Source organism: Hippopotamus amphibius, chromosome 3, assembly GCF_030028045.1.
Source record: "Hippopotamus amphibius kiboko isolate mHipAmp2 chromosome 3, mHipAmp2.hap2, whole genome shotgun sequence".
Lineage (NCBI taxonomy): Eukaryota > Metazoa > Chordata > Mammalia > Artiodactyla > Hippopotamidae > Hippopotamus > Hippopotamus amphibius.
Genome location: NC_080188.1, coordinates 40,688,901 through 40,703,772, shown reverse-complemented (window position 1 = coordinate 40,703,772; position 14,872 = coordinate 40,688,901). Strand labels below are relative to the sequence as shown.

The window sequence follows — 14,872 nt, the reverse complement described above, 5'->3', positions numbered from 1 at the left end:
TGTATATTGAAGAATCCTTGCATTCCAGGGATAAACCCCACTTGATCATGGTGTATGATTTTTTTCAGTGAGCTGTAGGGTTCTGTTAGCTAGTATTTTGTTAAGGATTTTTGCATTTTGCATTTTTGCATTATCATTCATCAGTGATATTGGCCTGTAATTTTCTTTTTTTGTGACATCTTTGCCTGGTTTTGGTATCAGGGTGATGGTGGCCTCGTAGAATGAGTTTGGGAGTGTTCCTCCTTCTGCTGTATTTTGGAAGAGTTTGAGAAGGATCAGTGTTAGCTCTTCTCTAAATGTTTGATAGAATTCACCTGTGAATCCATCTGGTCCTGGGCTTTTGTTTGTTGGGAGATTTTAATCACAGCCTCAATTTCCATACTTGTGATCGGTCTGTTCATATATTCTATTTCTTCCTGGTTCAGTCTTGGAAGATTGTACTTTTCTAAGAATTTATCCGTTTCTTGTAGGTTATCCAATTTTACTTCTTCTTTTCCAATTTGGATTCCTTTTTTTTCTTTTTCTTCTCTGACTGCTGTGGCTAAAACTTCCAAAACTATGTTGAATACTAATGGTGAGAGTGGACACCCTTGTCTTGTTCTTGTTCTTAGAGGGAATTCTTTCAGTTTTCCCCCATTTAGAACGATGTTGACTTTTGGTTTCTCATATGTGGCTTTTATTCTGTTGAGGTAATTTCCTTCTATGCCCATTTTCTGGAGAGCTTTTATCATAAATGGGTGTTGAATTTTTCAAAAGCTTTTTCTGCATCTATTGAGATGATCATATGTTTTTTATTCTTCAATTTGTTGATATGATGTATCACGTTGATTGATTTGCTTATATTGAAGAATCCTTGCATCCCAGGGATAAACCCCACTTGATCATGGTATATGATTTTTTTAATGTGCTGTTGGAGTCTGTTAGCTAGTATTTTGTTGAGGATTTTTGCATCTATATTCATCAGTGATATTGGTCTGTAATTTTCTGTTTTTGTGACCTCTTTGCCTGGTTTTGGTATCAGGGTGATGGTGGCCTCGTAGAATGAGTTTGGGAGTGTTCCTCCTTCTGCGATATTTTGGAAGAGTTTGAGAAGGATAGGTGTTAGCTCTTCTCTAAGTGTTTGATAGAATTCGCCCATGAATCCATCTGGCCCAGGGCTTTTGTGTGTTGGGAGATTTTTAATCACTGCCTCAATTTCCATACTTGTGATTGGTCTATTCATAGTTTCTATTTCTTCCTGGTTCAGTCTTGGAAGATTGTACTTTCCTAAGAAATTATCCATTTCTTGTAGGTTATCCAATTTATTGGCATATAGTTGCTTGTAGTAGTCTCTCATGATCTTTTGTATTTCTGTGGTGTCCATTGTTACTTCTCCTTTTTCATTTCTAATTCTGTTGATTTGCATCTTCTCCCTTTTTTTCTTAATGAGTCTGGCTAATGGTTTATCAATTTTGTTAATCTTCTCAAAGAACCAGCTTTTAGTTTTATTAATTTTTGCTATGGCTTCCTTCCTTTCTTTTTCATTTATTTTTGCTCTGATCCTTATGATTTCTTTCCTTCTGCTCACTTTGGGGTTTCTTTGTTCTTCTTTTTCTAATTGTTTGAGGTGTAAGGCTAGGTTGTTTATTCGATCATTTTCTTGTTTCTTAAGGTAGGACTGTATTGCTATAAACTTCCCTCTTAGAACTGCTTTTGCTGTGTCCCATAGGTTTTGGGTTCTTGTGTTTTCATTGTCATTTGTATCTAGATATTTTTTGATTTCCTCTTTGATTTCTTTCATGATTTCTTGGTTGTTTAAGAGTGAATTGTTTAGCCTCCATGTGTTTGTATTTCTTGCAGTTTTTTTCCTGTAAATGATATCTAGTCTCATGGTGTTGTGGTCAGAGAAGATGTTTGATATGATTTCAATTTTCTTGAATTTGCTGAGGTTTGATTTGTGACCCAAGATGTGATCTATCCTGGAAATTGTTCCTTGTGCGCTTGAGAAGAAAGTGTATTCTGTCGTTTTTGGATGGAATGTCCTATAAATATCAATTAAGTCGAGATGGTCTAATGTGTCATTTAAAGCTTGTGTGTCTTTATTGATTTTCTGTTTGGATGATCTGTTCATTGATGTAAGTGTGGTGTTCAAGTCTCCCACTATTATTGTGTTACTGTCGATGTCCCCTTTTATGGCTGTTAGCATTTGCCTTATGTATTGAGGTTCTCCTATATTGGGGGCATAGATATTTACCATTGTGATATGTTCTTCTTGAATGGATCCCTTGATCATTATGTAGTGTCCTTCCTTGTCCCTTGTAATAGGCTTTACTTTCAAGTCTAATTTGTCTGATATGAGTATTGCTATTCCAGCTTTCTTTTGACTTCCATTTGCATGGAATATCTTTCTCCATCCCTTTACTTTCAGTCTATATGTATCCCTTGGTCTGAAGTGGGTTTCTTGTAGGCAGCATATAGAAGGGTCTTGTTTTTGTATCCGTTCAGCCAGTCTGTGTCTTTTGGTTGGAGCATTTAATCCATTTACATTTAAGGTGAGTATTGATGTGTGTTTCTATTACCATTTTCTGAATTGTTTTGGGTTTGTATTTGTAGGTGTTTTCCTTTTCTTGTGTTTCCTACTTAGAGAAGTTCCTTTAGCACTTGTTGTAAGGCTGGTTTGGTGGTGCTGAATTCTCTTCACTTTTGCTTGTGTGGAAAGCTTTTGATTTCTCCCTCAAATCTGAATGAGATTCTTGCTGGGTAGAGTATTCTTGGCTGTAGGTTTCTCTCTTTCAGGACTTTCATTATATGCTGCCATTCCCTTCTGGCCTGCAGAATTTCTATAGAAAGGTCAGCTGTTATCCTTATGGGTTTTCCCTTATATGTTGTTTGTTGCTTTTCTCTTGCTGCTTTTAATATTTTTTCTTTGTGTTTAATTGTCATTAGTTTGATTAATATGTGTCTTGGTGTATTTCTCCTTGGGTTTATTCTGTATGGGACTCTCTGTGCTTCTTGGACTTGGTGAATTATTTCCTTTCCCATGTTGGGGAAGTTTTCCACTATAACCGCTTCAAATTTTTTCTCAGACCCTTTCTTTTTTTCTTCTTCTTCTTGGATGCCTATAATTCAAATGTTTGTACGCTTAATGTTATCACTGAGGTCTCTGAGACTGTCTTCTATTCTTTTTATTCTTTTTTCTTTTTCCTGCTCTGTGGCAGTTATTTCCCCCATTCTACCTTCCAACTCACTCATTCATTCTTCTGCCTCAGTCATTCTGCTGATTATAGTATCTAGAATATTTTTAATTTCAGTTATTTTGTTATCCATTACTGTTTGTTTTTCTGAGTTCTTAGGAACTGTTTCTTGTGCTTTCTCTATTTTGTTATTGAGATTTTGTATCATTTTTACTATCATTACTCTGAATTCTTTTTCAGGCATTTTTCCTATTTCCTCCTCATTTATTTGGTCTTGTGGGTTTTTTTCCTGCTCCTTTGCCTGCATGGTGTTTCTTTGTTTCCTCATGGTAGTCCAAACTTCTGGGGTTGCTTGTCTTGGAGATAGAGGTGTTTATAGAGGACTGTCGAAGCCCCAGACTAATGTCCAAGTGTTGGGTTAAACAAATACTAAGTCTAGGAAACACATACATGTATAAGACACACAATTACTGAATGCATTAGGACATAAGGCTCTGGAAAGACCTGACAGAACCCCAGTATGCTATCAGATATTCAAAGAGAAACCCAACAGAAATTGAAAACCGAAACAGAACAAAACAGAAACAAAAGCAAAAACAAACAAACAAACAAATAACACCTTACACATACAAACACTAATCCAGGGAGATTTTGTAAGCTAGGATCAAATATAGAAAAGAGCTAGAGTACCACCAGACAGAATGGAGATTCCCAGAATGAAATTAGACAATTGTACTAAGAACTAAGATAAAGACAAAAACCTAATATTAAATACCAAATTGATGTATCATCTGGAGAATAGAGCAAGGAGTCTGAGCAGGTTGATAGTGTTACTTATAAGTATGTTAAGATAAAATAAATTAAAAATGGATGGAAGACGGGGAACAGAAGAGCGTAGTGTGACTGGAAATATGCAAATAAAAAGGATTAGAAATGTATAAAAGATAGTGATGAAAGGAAGGTATGGGAGATATATTGTCCATACTACCAAAAACCTAGCTAGAAATAGAGGTATATAAAAAGGCAAAAAAATAAAAATTGAATAAAAAATAGAATAAAAAAATATGTTATAAAACTTGTAGATCCCTTAGGACTACGATCATAATTAATAATGGAAAGAAAAAAAAGAGAGAGAGAGAGAAAAAAAAAACCAGAACTGATCCCAGAATGGACCAGTTCAGTAGAATTGATACTAATATTTCTGTTTCCTTATAGTCTCAGCTGTAAGTGTCCTTCTGCTCACCTTGGGATTTTTGTATTATTCTGTGACCAGCAGAGCTTCCTTTATTGTTCGTCTGTAAGCCTTGGTGTGTGGGGAGGGAGAAGGTACAATAGTGGCTCCTTCCCCTGGGAGTGAGTGAGCAATGGTGCACTGTTGTTTCAGTCGGGCTTGGAGGTGCATGTTGCAGAGGGATGCTGGTGACTCCAGTATAAACAGAAAGTCTCAGAGTTGGGCCTCTCTCTGGGTTTCTTTTTTTTTTTTTATTCTCGGCAGCCTCCCTGCTGCTGGCGTTCCAAGGAGTTTTAAGCTCGCCCCGCCGGAGGGCCTGAGAGTACTTGTTATCCCTGAGTGCTGTAAGTGGCCCACAGGCGTCCCTCCACTGCCTGTTGCAGGTGCCGAAAGAGAGAGAGAGGCTATGCCCGTGGCTCCTCCCTGCCACCCATGAGCCTGCAGCATCCAGTTGCCATGATGGCCGGGCAGCTCTCAGGGGCAGGCATTCCTCGCCACGGACCTCTTCCCTCCTGTCCTCTTGGTCCGTCACATTACTGGCAACAATTTTTCTCACCCTGAACCAGCTCTCCGGTTCCCACGCTCCCACTCCATCTCCCGGACCTGCTGTTCAGCTTTGAATCGACGTCTCAGTCCGGGAACGCTGAGCTGTGCTGCGGACCCTCCGTGTGTTTCTCACTCCCTCCCATCTGCCACAGCTCTGCAGCTTCACCCTCTTTGAGCCATCGTAAATGCCTCCCTACCAGTTATGTCGGGATCCTTGAGGTCCTTTATGGTGTTCAAGGTCGTCTGCTGGTGATCAGTTGGTTCTCTGTGGGAATTATTGTGTCTTTTGATGCATTCCCAATACATCTGTGGAGAGGGATGCATTCCACGTCCCTCTACTTCGCCGCCATCTTTTCTCTCTCAATGTTGTTCTTACTACTGACAACCTATGCAAAATATATTCTCCTTTGGCTCTGTCTTTTATAACCTTTACAGCCTTTTACATTTATTATTTTCTTTTTCCTCAGTATTTTTTTTCTACCACATGACAATAGGTTAGACAAATTCATTAATCTCAGACTCTTTAAAAACCTGTGATTCATCAGGTGGTGCAGTGCCTTGCCTTTTAAGTTTAAACCACCATAGGTTGATTTGATGCTCCAGGTTAATTTGGATGAAAGGAGAATTTGTTTCTTAATATTCTTAAAATAACAAATTCTTTTTCACTTTTTAAACAGCTTTATTGAGGTATAATTGGTATACAAAAGACTATACATATATAATGTATACAATTTGATGAGTTTGGACATACATACATACCCATGAATTCATCATAATAATCAAGATAAACATATCCAGCACCTCCAAAAATTTATTTGTACCCTTTTTTTTTGTGTGTGGTAAGAACATTTAATATGACATCTACCCTCTTAACAAAATTTTAAGTGCACAATACAGTATTGTTAACTATAGGCATTATGCTGTACAGTATATCTCTAGAACGCATTTATCTTGCCTAACTTCATGCCCATTGAACAGCAACTCCCTATTTCCCTCACCCCTAAGACCTTGGCAGTCACCATTTCATTCTTTTCATCTATAAACTTGACTATTTTAGATGCCCCATATGAGTGGAATTATGCAGTATTTGTCCTTTTGTGACTGGCTTATTTCACTTAGCATGGTGTTTTCCAAGTTCATTCATGTTGTTGCATATGGCAGGCTTTCCTTCTTTTTAAAGGCTGAATCGTATTCCATTGTATGTATATACCACATCTTTATCCATTCATCCATTGATGACCCTTTAAGTGGTTTCCATATCTTGGCTATTGTAAATAATTCTTCAAGGAACATAGGGGTGCAGATGTATCTTCTTCAAGATCCTACTCTCATTTCCTTAGAATATATATGCAGAAGTGGGATTGCTGGATTGTATGGTAGTTCTATTTCTGATTTTTTGAGGAATCTTTATATCGTTTTACATAACAGCTGCACCATCTTACATTCCTACCATTAGTGTACAAGGGTTCCAATGTCTCCACATTATTGCCAACACTTGTCTTTTGTTTTTTTATAACAGCCATTCTAAGAGGTGAGGTGATATTTCATTGTGGTTTTGATTTGTATTTTCCTGATGGTTAGTGATATTGAGCATCTTTTCATATATTTGTTAGCCATTTGTCTTCTCTAGTCCTTTGCCCATTTTTTTTTTTTTTTTTGGCTATTGAGTTATATGAGTTCTTTATATATTTTGAATCTTAACTTCTTATCAGGTATACGGTTTGAAAATATTTTCTCCCATTGTGTAGATTACCTTTTCGTTCTGTTGATTGCTTTCTTTGCTATTAAGAAGATTTTTAGTTTGAGGTAGTCCCACTTGTTTATTTTTGCTTTAATTATGTATGCTTTTGGTGTCATATCCAAGAAATCACTGCCAAGACAATGTCAGAAAAGTAAGATTCTTTTTTTCTACTTTGATTTCAATTTTGCACATTATACATTGCTATCCAAATAGTCTTTCAATTTACTTTCTTTCCTAATTAGTAGTTCTATTAGTTTAAATTTCAAATGTTTTGTGATTATTTGCAGTTGATTCACAACTAATGAAAGCCATTCTACGGACTGGTAGAAGATACCATTTCTAATGGTAAACTGCGTACACACAGATGCTTAATGTTTTATTGCCTAATGCTTAGAACTATGAAATACAAATGATATATAAGACCCAGTGCCTCCTATTAGGAGCTTACATTTAATTAGGAAAATAATGCATACATGTGCTAACATAAGGATGATTCTTTACAATTCTTTGTAACTTCCAGTAATGTCCTTCTTATGCCTGGGCATCTAGTAAGTGCACAATAGCTACTTTCTCACTAAAACTATCTTTTTTAAAAAATTACTTTATTTATTGACTGTGTTGGGTCTTCATTGCTGTGCATGGGCTTTCTCTAGCTGTGGCGAGTAGGGGCTACTCTTCGTTGTGGTGCGTGGGCTTCTGATTGCAGTGGGTTCTCTTGTTGCAGAGCATGGGCTCTAGACATGCAGGCTTTAGTAGCTGTGGTACATGGGCTCAATAGTTGTGGCTCGTGGCCTCTAGAGTACAGGCTCAGAAGTTGTGGTGCATGGGCTTAGCTGCTCTGCGGCATGTGGGATCTTCCTGGACCAGTGATTGAATCTGTGTCCCCTGCATTGGCAGGCAGATTCTTAACTACTGCATCACCAGGGAAGTCCTCAATAAAATTATCTTTGATTTAACCTATTAGACCCAATCTCTTGGATTAAGTTGGTACTCATCAGGCCCCTTGATCCAAAGGACTTAATAATTTACTAACTTTTATTGTGAATGGACAGGACATTAGAATGTATAAGCACAGAGACACATTATTAATTATTATATTATTGTTATAATGTCATCAATACTATTTTATACTAAATTTATATTTATAATAAAGTAAAATAAATTCAGTATATATATTATTTTCAAAGAATGTATATATCTATATAATATATAATCTAATATACACAATATATATTATAAATATAATCTCTATGTGTATATTATAATATATTATATGTAATCATTATGTATTGAAAGGTCTGAATCAGGGAAGATGATAAATATATGGAATTAATATTAAATATATTAATATTAAATATATTAATATGTGGAATCTAGAACAAATCTAAAAAAATCTAAAACAAAAACAAAGCCCATAGATACAGAGAATAGTTTGGTAGTTGCCAGAGGTGGGGGTTGTGGGGGTGGGTTAAATGGGTGAAGGGGGTCAAAAGGTAAAAACTTCCAATTATAATATAAATAAGTCCTGGGGATATAACATGCAGAATGGTGACTGTAGTTAATAATAGTGTATTGTGTGTTTGAAAGCTTCTAAGAGAGTAAATCTTAAAATTCTCAACACAAGAAAATTGTAACTATATATGGTGACAGATGTGTTTACCAGACTTATTGTGGAGATCATTTTGCAATATATACAGATTTCAAATCATTATATTGTACACCTGAAATTAATGTAATGTTATATGTCAATTATACCTCAATAAAAAATGCAAGGCAGTGGTTCATCAGTGGTATCAAAAATACCACACTAATGCAAGACATCAATAATAGCGGAAACAGTGGTGTATTAGGAGGGGAGGGGGCAGATGGGAATTCTCTGTACTTTCCACTTTATTTTTCTGTAAACCTGAAACTACTCTAAAAATTGTCATAATAATAATAATCAGCAAGGTAATTTTGCTGTTTCTATTAAATGCCAGGTAGAGTACATCAACATTAGGGAGCAAATTCTTGAATATGTTCCTGGTTTGGGTATTGTACTCTGAGAAAGAAATGGAACAGAACTTGGGTCCTCAAAAATAGATACAGAGGAAAGTTTAAAGGATGAGCAGCTGCATCTATGGGTATAAAACGCTAGAAATACTTTATGTCCTTATTTTGTCAAATGGCAGCCTGTCTACCTGTTGGCTGGTTCCCAGGGTATCCAGCCTACAGAGAAACCTGCCTATTGATAAGTGCCATGCCCTTATGTGAAACCCACCCTCCTCTTCAAATGAAAGGATTTTTAGGAAGACAGAATAACCAAACTGCAGAAGAAACTCATACAAGGAAGAAAAAATATAGCCTGAAAAAGACAGATTAGGATAAACTGATATAACAACCACCCTGGAAGAGACAGAAACAATTTAGATAAGAGAAGAAAAAATTTTTAAAAAGTAAAAAAAAAAAAAAAAAAATCCAGTTAAATCCAGTTAGTGTCTTCAGAATTATGAAAGAAGAAATTTGATCCATAAAACAAGCAATGGCTATTGGTGGAAAAAAAAAAAGCAATCAGGGGATAAGACAGTTATTAGAAATTTAAACATTCAGTAGGTATGATAAATACTAGAAAGGACGTGGTTGAAAAAGCAATTGGCAATTTGAAAGGTAGAGATAAATAGAAAAATAAAGAGACTGGAAATATGATAGACAAGTTAAGGGACATAGTAGATAGATTCAGTAGGTAAAGCATTAATAGATCTTTCATAAGGAAGGAACAGATAGCAGAAAGGAGAAAAACAACAATAGAAGACAATTTTCTTGAGCTGAAGAGTCTTCAGATCGAAAGAATCCCCTAAGAGTGAAGGAGAAAAAAATTTTAAAGATACGTCTAGAAACATTTTGCTAACACTTTCTGAACTCTTAACGATAAAAAGGAAATCCTAAAAGCTTTCAGAGAGAAAAAAAGATCCTTACAAGGAACAAGAATCAGCGCATCAGCAATACTGGGCAGTGTAAGACAAAGGAAATTCCTTCCAAATCTGAGATAAAAGGATTTTTGAACTTAGAATCTATACCCAGCCACACAATCAAGTGAAGGTAAGATAGACTGTCAAAATGAAAACACTCCAAAAGTTTATGAGCCATCGGCATCATATGAAGAAAACTGAGAATGTACTCTTGCAAAAAAAATTGCAAAGATGAATACAGAAGATACTGGAAATAGTAAGGATCAGTATGTCTCAAGTCACACATTTCTTTGGCTGTTATGCTACTTGATTCTACACTGAAAATTAAGAGATTCATTACAATTACATTTTTAGGGCCGTTTGTTTTTAGTTTTAAAATAAATCTATATAAAAGGCCCAGAGATGTAATTTTAGTTACAGATCTTAATGTAAACTATCATAAACTTAACAATGCAAGAAATGATATCATTAGTAATACAGTTTCAATTTCTGACTTCTAAGTTCTCATTAGTTTCACTGGTTCTGTGTGACTTTCCCTAGGGCCTGTGTTGGCTAGACAACAGTCAGGTGTTACCCATCCACATTGCTTCAGCCATCATCTCTGTCCAGAAAAATACTGAATCTGTGTTTTGAGCTCTTACTTCACTCTTAAAACTCCAGTCTGTCGTTCAGACTGACAGTTGAATATCTTGCTTTGGGTGTCCTATCAGAATCTCAAACTCAGCATGTCTCAGTCTGAATCCATCATGTACTTCTGGTTAAATGCCCAGCAAGCTTTTCCTTGTGACTACCTTACTCTAAATCCCTAAGCTACTTAGGCTTATAAACTTAGTCTTCCTAGATGCTTCCTTTCTTTCATCTTTTTAGATATTAGTGTTATGAAGTCCTAGATTCCTACTTTTGTCCTGTGTTTTATATAACACAGAGCCCTTTATATCCACCCTTATCTCAGCCTTCATTGTTTCTTGCCTTGACTGTTGCATCAGCCTCCTAAACCTATCTCCTGCCTTCTCTATAGTGTTTCTTTTGTTATATGTATACCACCTTTTGTCATTAGATTAGTCATCCTAAAGTCTAGGCATAATTTGGTCATTCCCTTGCTCAAAAATTTTCAGGACCACTTAATAGTTTCCAACCACCTATTGCAGTGGTTCTCAAATTTTAGTGTGGCAGATAGTACTTGGGGAGCTAGGTACAAGTGTGCATTCTGGAGGCTCATTTGGCAGGGATTCTGATTTATTCATTTGTGAATAGGGCTCAGGAAACTCTATGTTTAACAAATGACTCAAGTGGGTTATTGAAATGTGCCTGTCCTTTGGGCTAATATCCAAATTCTTTAGCTTTATAATAATCTTCAGTGATTGGTTTCTGGAATACTTTTTTTAAGTCTTTACTCACTACTTCCCTACATATATACATGCTTTAATGAAATGAGATAATCCCACATTCATCAGTTTAGACACCAAATTTTCCAGATTTCATTGATTTTCTTAATCTTATATTTTGAGCTAGAGTATACTGCCTGTTAATTGCTGCCTGTCCTTCTCACCTATAGCGGCCTGATTTGAATGCCACCCCCTTAATGTAAAACTCCCCATTGCCTGTCCAGACGTGAACTCTCCTTTCTTTGAACCCCCAAAGTAATATAATAGGGTGATCCTGTATGAGATTAGACCTAAGAATTTTTTAAATCTTGGTGAACAGAAATGGAGAGAAAAAAAAAAAAAAAGTCAAAGCTAGTGTTTTGTATCCTGAAATGCAGAGGTTTAGATTTTTCTTTACAGCAAATTTCCCTTTGTTTTGGAAATGAAATTGGGCTCAATGAAGTACCAGCTGTGTATGCAGATTGTGTTTACATTATAATCCACACAGTGTTTATTCACAGAGAGTAGTTGGTGGACAATGATATGCCTCTTCCTGACCTTAAGGAAAGAGAAAATTCTGAATATGATCAGATTTCACTGTGATGTATAAGAAATGAATGATAAATGTATTAGTTCGCTAGGGCTGTCATAGCAAAGTACCAAGACTGGGTGACCTAAACAAGAGACAGTTATTTTCTCATGGTTCTGGAAGCTAAAAGTCCAGGATCAAGGTGTTGGCAGGGTTGATTTCTTGGCTTGTAGATGGCTGTCTTCTTCTTGTGTCTTCACATGGTCTTTACTCTGTGTTTGTGTCCAAATTTTGTCCTTTTATGAGGATACCAGTTATATGGAATTAGAGCCTACCTTAGTGACCTCATTTTAACTTAATTACCTTTTTAAAGACTCTATCTCCAAATGCAGTCACATTGAGGTACTGCAAGTTTGTGTCCCCCCCACCCCTGCCCCGGCCAATTCATATGTTGCAACCCTAACTCCCAGTGTGATGGTATATGGAGATGGAGTCTTTGGGAGGTAATTAGGTTATGAAGGTGGAGCCCTCACCATATTAGTGCCCTTAAAAAAAGAGACAGGAGCGTGTCTTTCTCTCTCTCTCTTCCCCACACCTACTGTGTGAGGACACAGCAGGCAGGCATCCATCTGCAAACCAATGCTAAGTCACTAGACCCCAAATTTGCTGGTGCCTTAATCTTGGACTTCCCAGGTTTCAGAACTGTGAGGCATAAATTCTGCTGTTTGTCATCCATTCTATGATATTTTTGTTATAGCAGCCTGAACTAAAACGTCTATTCAGCAGATATGAAAGAGATTTGCGAAAATGTAAAACAGTGCCACTCTTTTCTTTCTGTAGGTTTTTTCCCCTATGAAATATGTTATGTATGTTATGTTAATGTGTGCTGGGTTTACTGTTATTTTAAAAATAATTTGAAAATAAATGTTTTATTTTTATTTATTTTTTTCTTCTGTTTTTTTCTCTTTAAATTGAAATGTGGTTGATTCACAATATTGTGTTAGTTTCAGGTATATAGCAAAATGATTCACTTATGTATATATATATTTTCAGATTATTTTCCATTATATTGAATATTGTTCCCTGTGTTCCCTGTGTTAACAGTAAATCTTTGTTGCTTATCTATTTTATGTATAGTAGTGTGTATCTGTTAATCCCATACTCCTAAATAAGTAGTATCATACAATATTTATCTTTGTCTGACAGTATAATAATCTCTAGGTCCACCCATGTTGTTGTAGGTGGCAAAATTTCATTCTTTTTTATGGCTAATATTCCATTGTGTATATATATATACACCACATCTTTATACATTCATCTGTTGATGGACACATAGGTTGTTTCTATGTCTTGGCTATTATAAATAGCGCTGCTATGAATATTGGGGTACATGTATCTTTTCACATTAGAGTTCTTGTCTTTTCCAGATATATGCCCAGGAGTGGAATTGCTGGATCATGTGGTAGTTCTAATTTTAGTTTTCGAAGGGACCTTCATATTGTTCTCCATAGTGGCTGCACAATGATGCACGTGATGCCTCTCCTTGTTACTTAAGCTTACCCGGCTGAGTGGGAAAACCGCAACCAGGGAGAACAGAAGAGACTGAACTAAATTGAAAAAGTATTTTTTTTCCCCTATTGCATGGAAATGGAGCCCCATGAGCAAGTTAGGTTTACTTACAAAAAAATAAAGTTACATCTGAGGTGTGACTCTTTTCTTATTTCTCTCTCCCACTAAATCTTAATTCCTGTAGTAGGTCTGTGTTATACTCACAGTTGTGTCCCTAGAGTTTAGGCTTATGTTTGATCAGTCAATAGTTACTTGTTAATTGAATGAACAATGAACTGATCTGGAGATCTCAGTTCTGTTTTTTGTTTGCCCTTCTTATATACAAATAAGTTTATGTAACCAACCAGGCCAGACGGAGCCCAAAGCCTTATGGCAATTAAGTCAAACGTCTGCTCAAACCATCCCCTGGCTTCCCAGGTGCTCCAAGTAAAAGTTTAAGTCCTTGCAGCAGCCTTCCAACATTCCCCCATACCAGCTCTTTGCTTTATCTCCACATCTCTCCCCTCTGCTCATCCCATTCCAGCTACTCTGGCCTCCTTGTAGGACCTAGGATACACAGGGCATGCTCTGCTTTGAACATATTTCCCTAGATGTCTGCCCATAGGAACCCCCATCTCTTCTAGTCTTTGTTCAAATGCCACCTTCTTCTTGAAACCTTCCAGTCCTGGCTGCCCTGTTTAAAATCACAACCTACCAATCCCACCCAGGAACGCTGTTCCTGCTTTATTTATCCCCACAGCACTTAGCACTATGTGTTAAAAATTCATATGATATTTTTTTATTTGTATTGCTTATGGTCTGTCCTTACTAAGATGCTGCATGAGGACAAGGATACATGTTTAAAACTTGTCTTTTACTGCAAGAATATTGCTTGGCATAAGTAGGCTCTTAACACACACTTGTTGAATTTATTGAGTTGAATAGAGTGTTGTTCTCTCCTGGAACTTCATTCCTAGAAATCTGTCTGAATCGCTTCTTTTCTGGCACACAGCCTTGTTCAGCTCCTCTGTCTTCCTATTCTGACCTTTGGCTTTCAGACCTTTTCTAATCACCACTCCCTATTCAAGGAGGTTATCTAGCTATTCAAGGAGTTTATCTAGAAGTCTTATCTACTGTCTTCGTTTTTTACTCTCTGTTGGAGCATCTTTTTCCTGAGAAGACCCTCTATTTCCTTCATGTCACTGTCATTCTTCACACCTCCCACCCCTAGTCACACTGTTGCTGTTGGCAGCCTTGTCTCCTCTGTTCTGTAATCTGACTGTGAAACAAGTTTCACTCACAATGTTAACATACCGAATTCTCCCATTTACGTTGCAACGACTCTTAGCCCAACTGGATTGAGGCCATTCTTATATATACATATTTTTGGAAATTTTTTTCTACGATGGGTGGGAAGTGGAGGGCGTGGGAGGGTAGGGAAAGATGGGAATTAGGCATAGTAATTATATAATGAACTCAGGACCCTCTACAGTCAGCACACTTTTTTTTTTTTTTTTTAAAGGGCTCTCAGGGATTTTTGAAATCCATTGCCTTACTTTACAGAAATAAGCAAACACTGCCCTACAGATATTAAGTTCTTTCCTGAGGTCACTAACAAATAAGTGGTAGAGCTGGGAGGAGAGGCCAGGTTTTCTATTTTCTCTAGCCAGTGCTCTTTCTGGTCTATCATGCTATCTCCCAATAAGAGTATTTCAAGAAAACCATTTGCCTTCTTCCTCTTCATCACCATCTGTACCTCTCCTCTCTTCAATAGTTTTTTAAATTTTGATTT

The 14,872-nt window shown here is 36.7% G+C and overlaps 1 protein-coding gene across 1 annotated transcript in view; it reads left to right on the top strand.

Annotated features, from left to right (window-relative positions):
- Window positions 1–13,157, top strand: part of CENPC (centromere protein C) — a 135,010-nt gene extending 121,853 nt beyond the window's left edge. Inside the window, exon 18 of the mRNA XM_057726585.1 lies at window positions 12,960–13,157. Within this exon, the coding sequence (XP_057582568.1) occupies window positions 12,960–12,998 (39 nt within the window). The 3' untranslated portion in view covers window positions 12,999–13,157. The remainder of the gene's footprint in view (window positions 1–12,959) is intronic.
- Window positions 13,158–14,872: the final 1,715 nt, after the last annotated feature.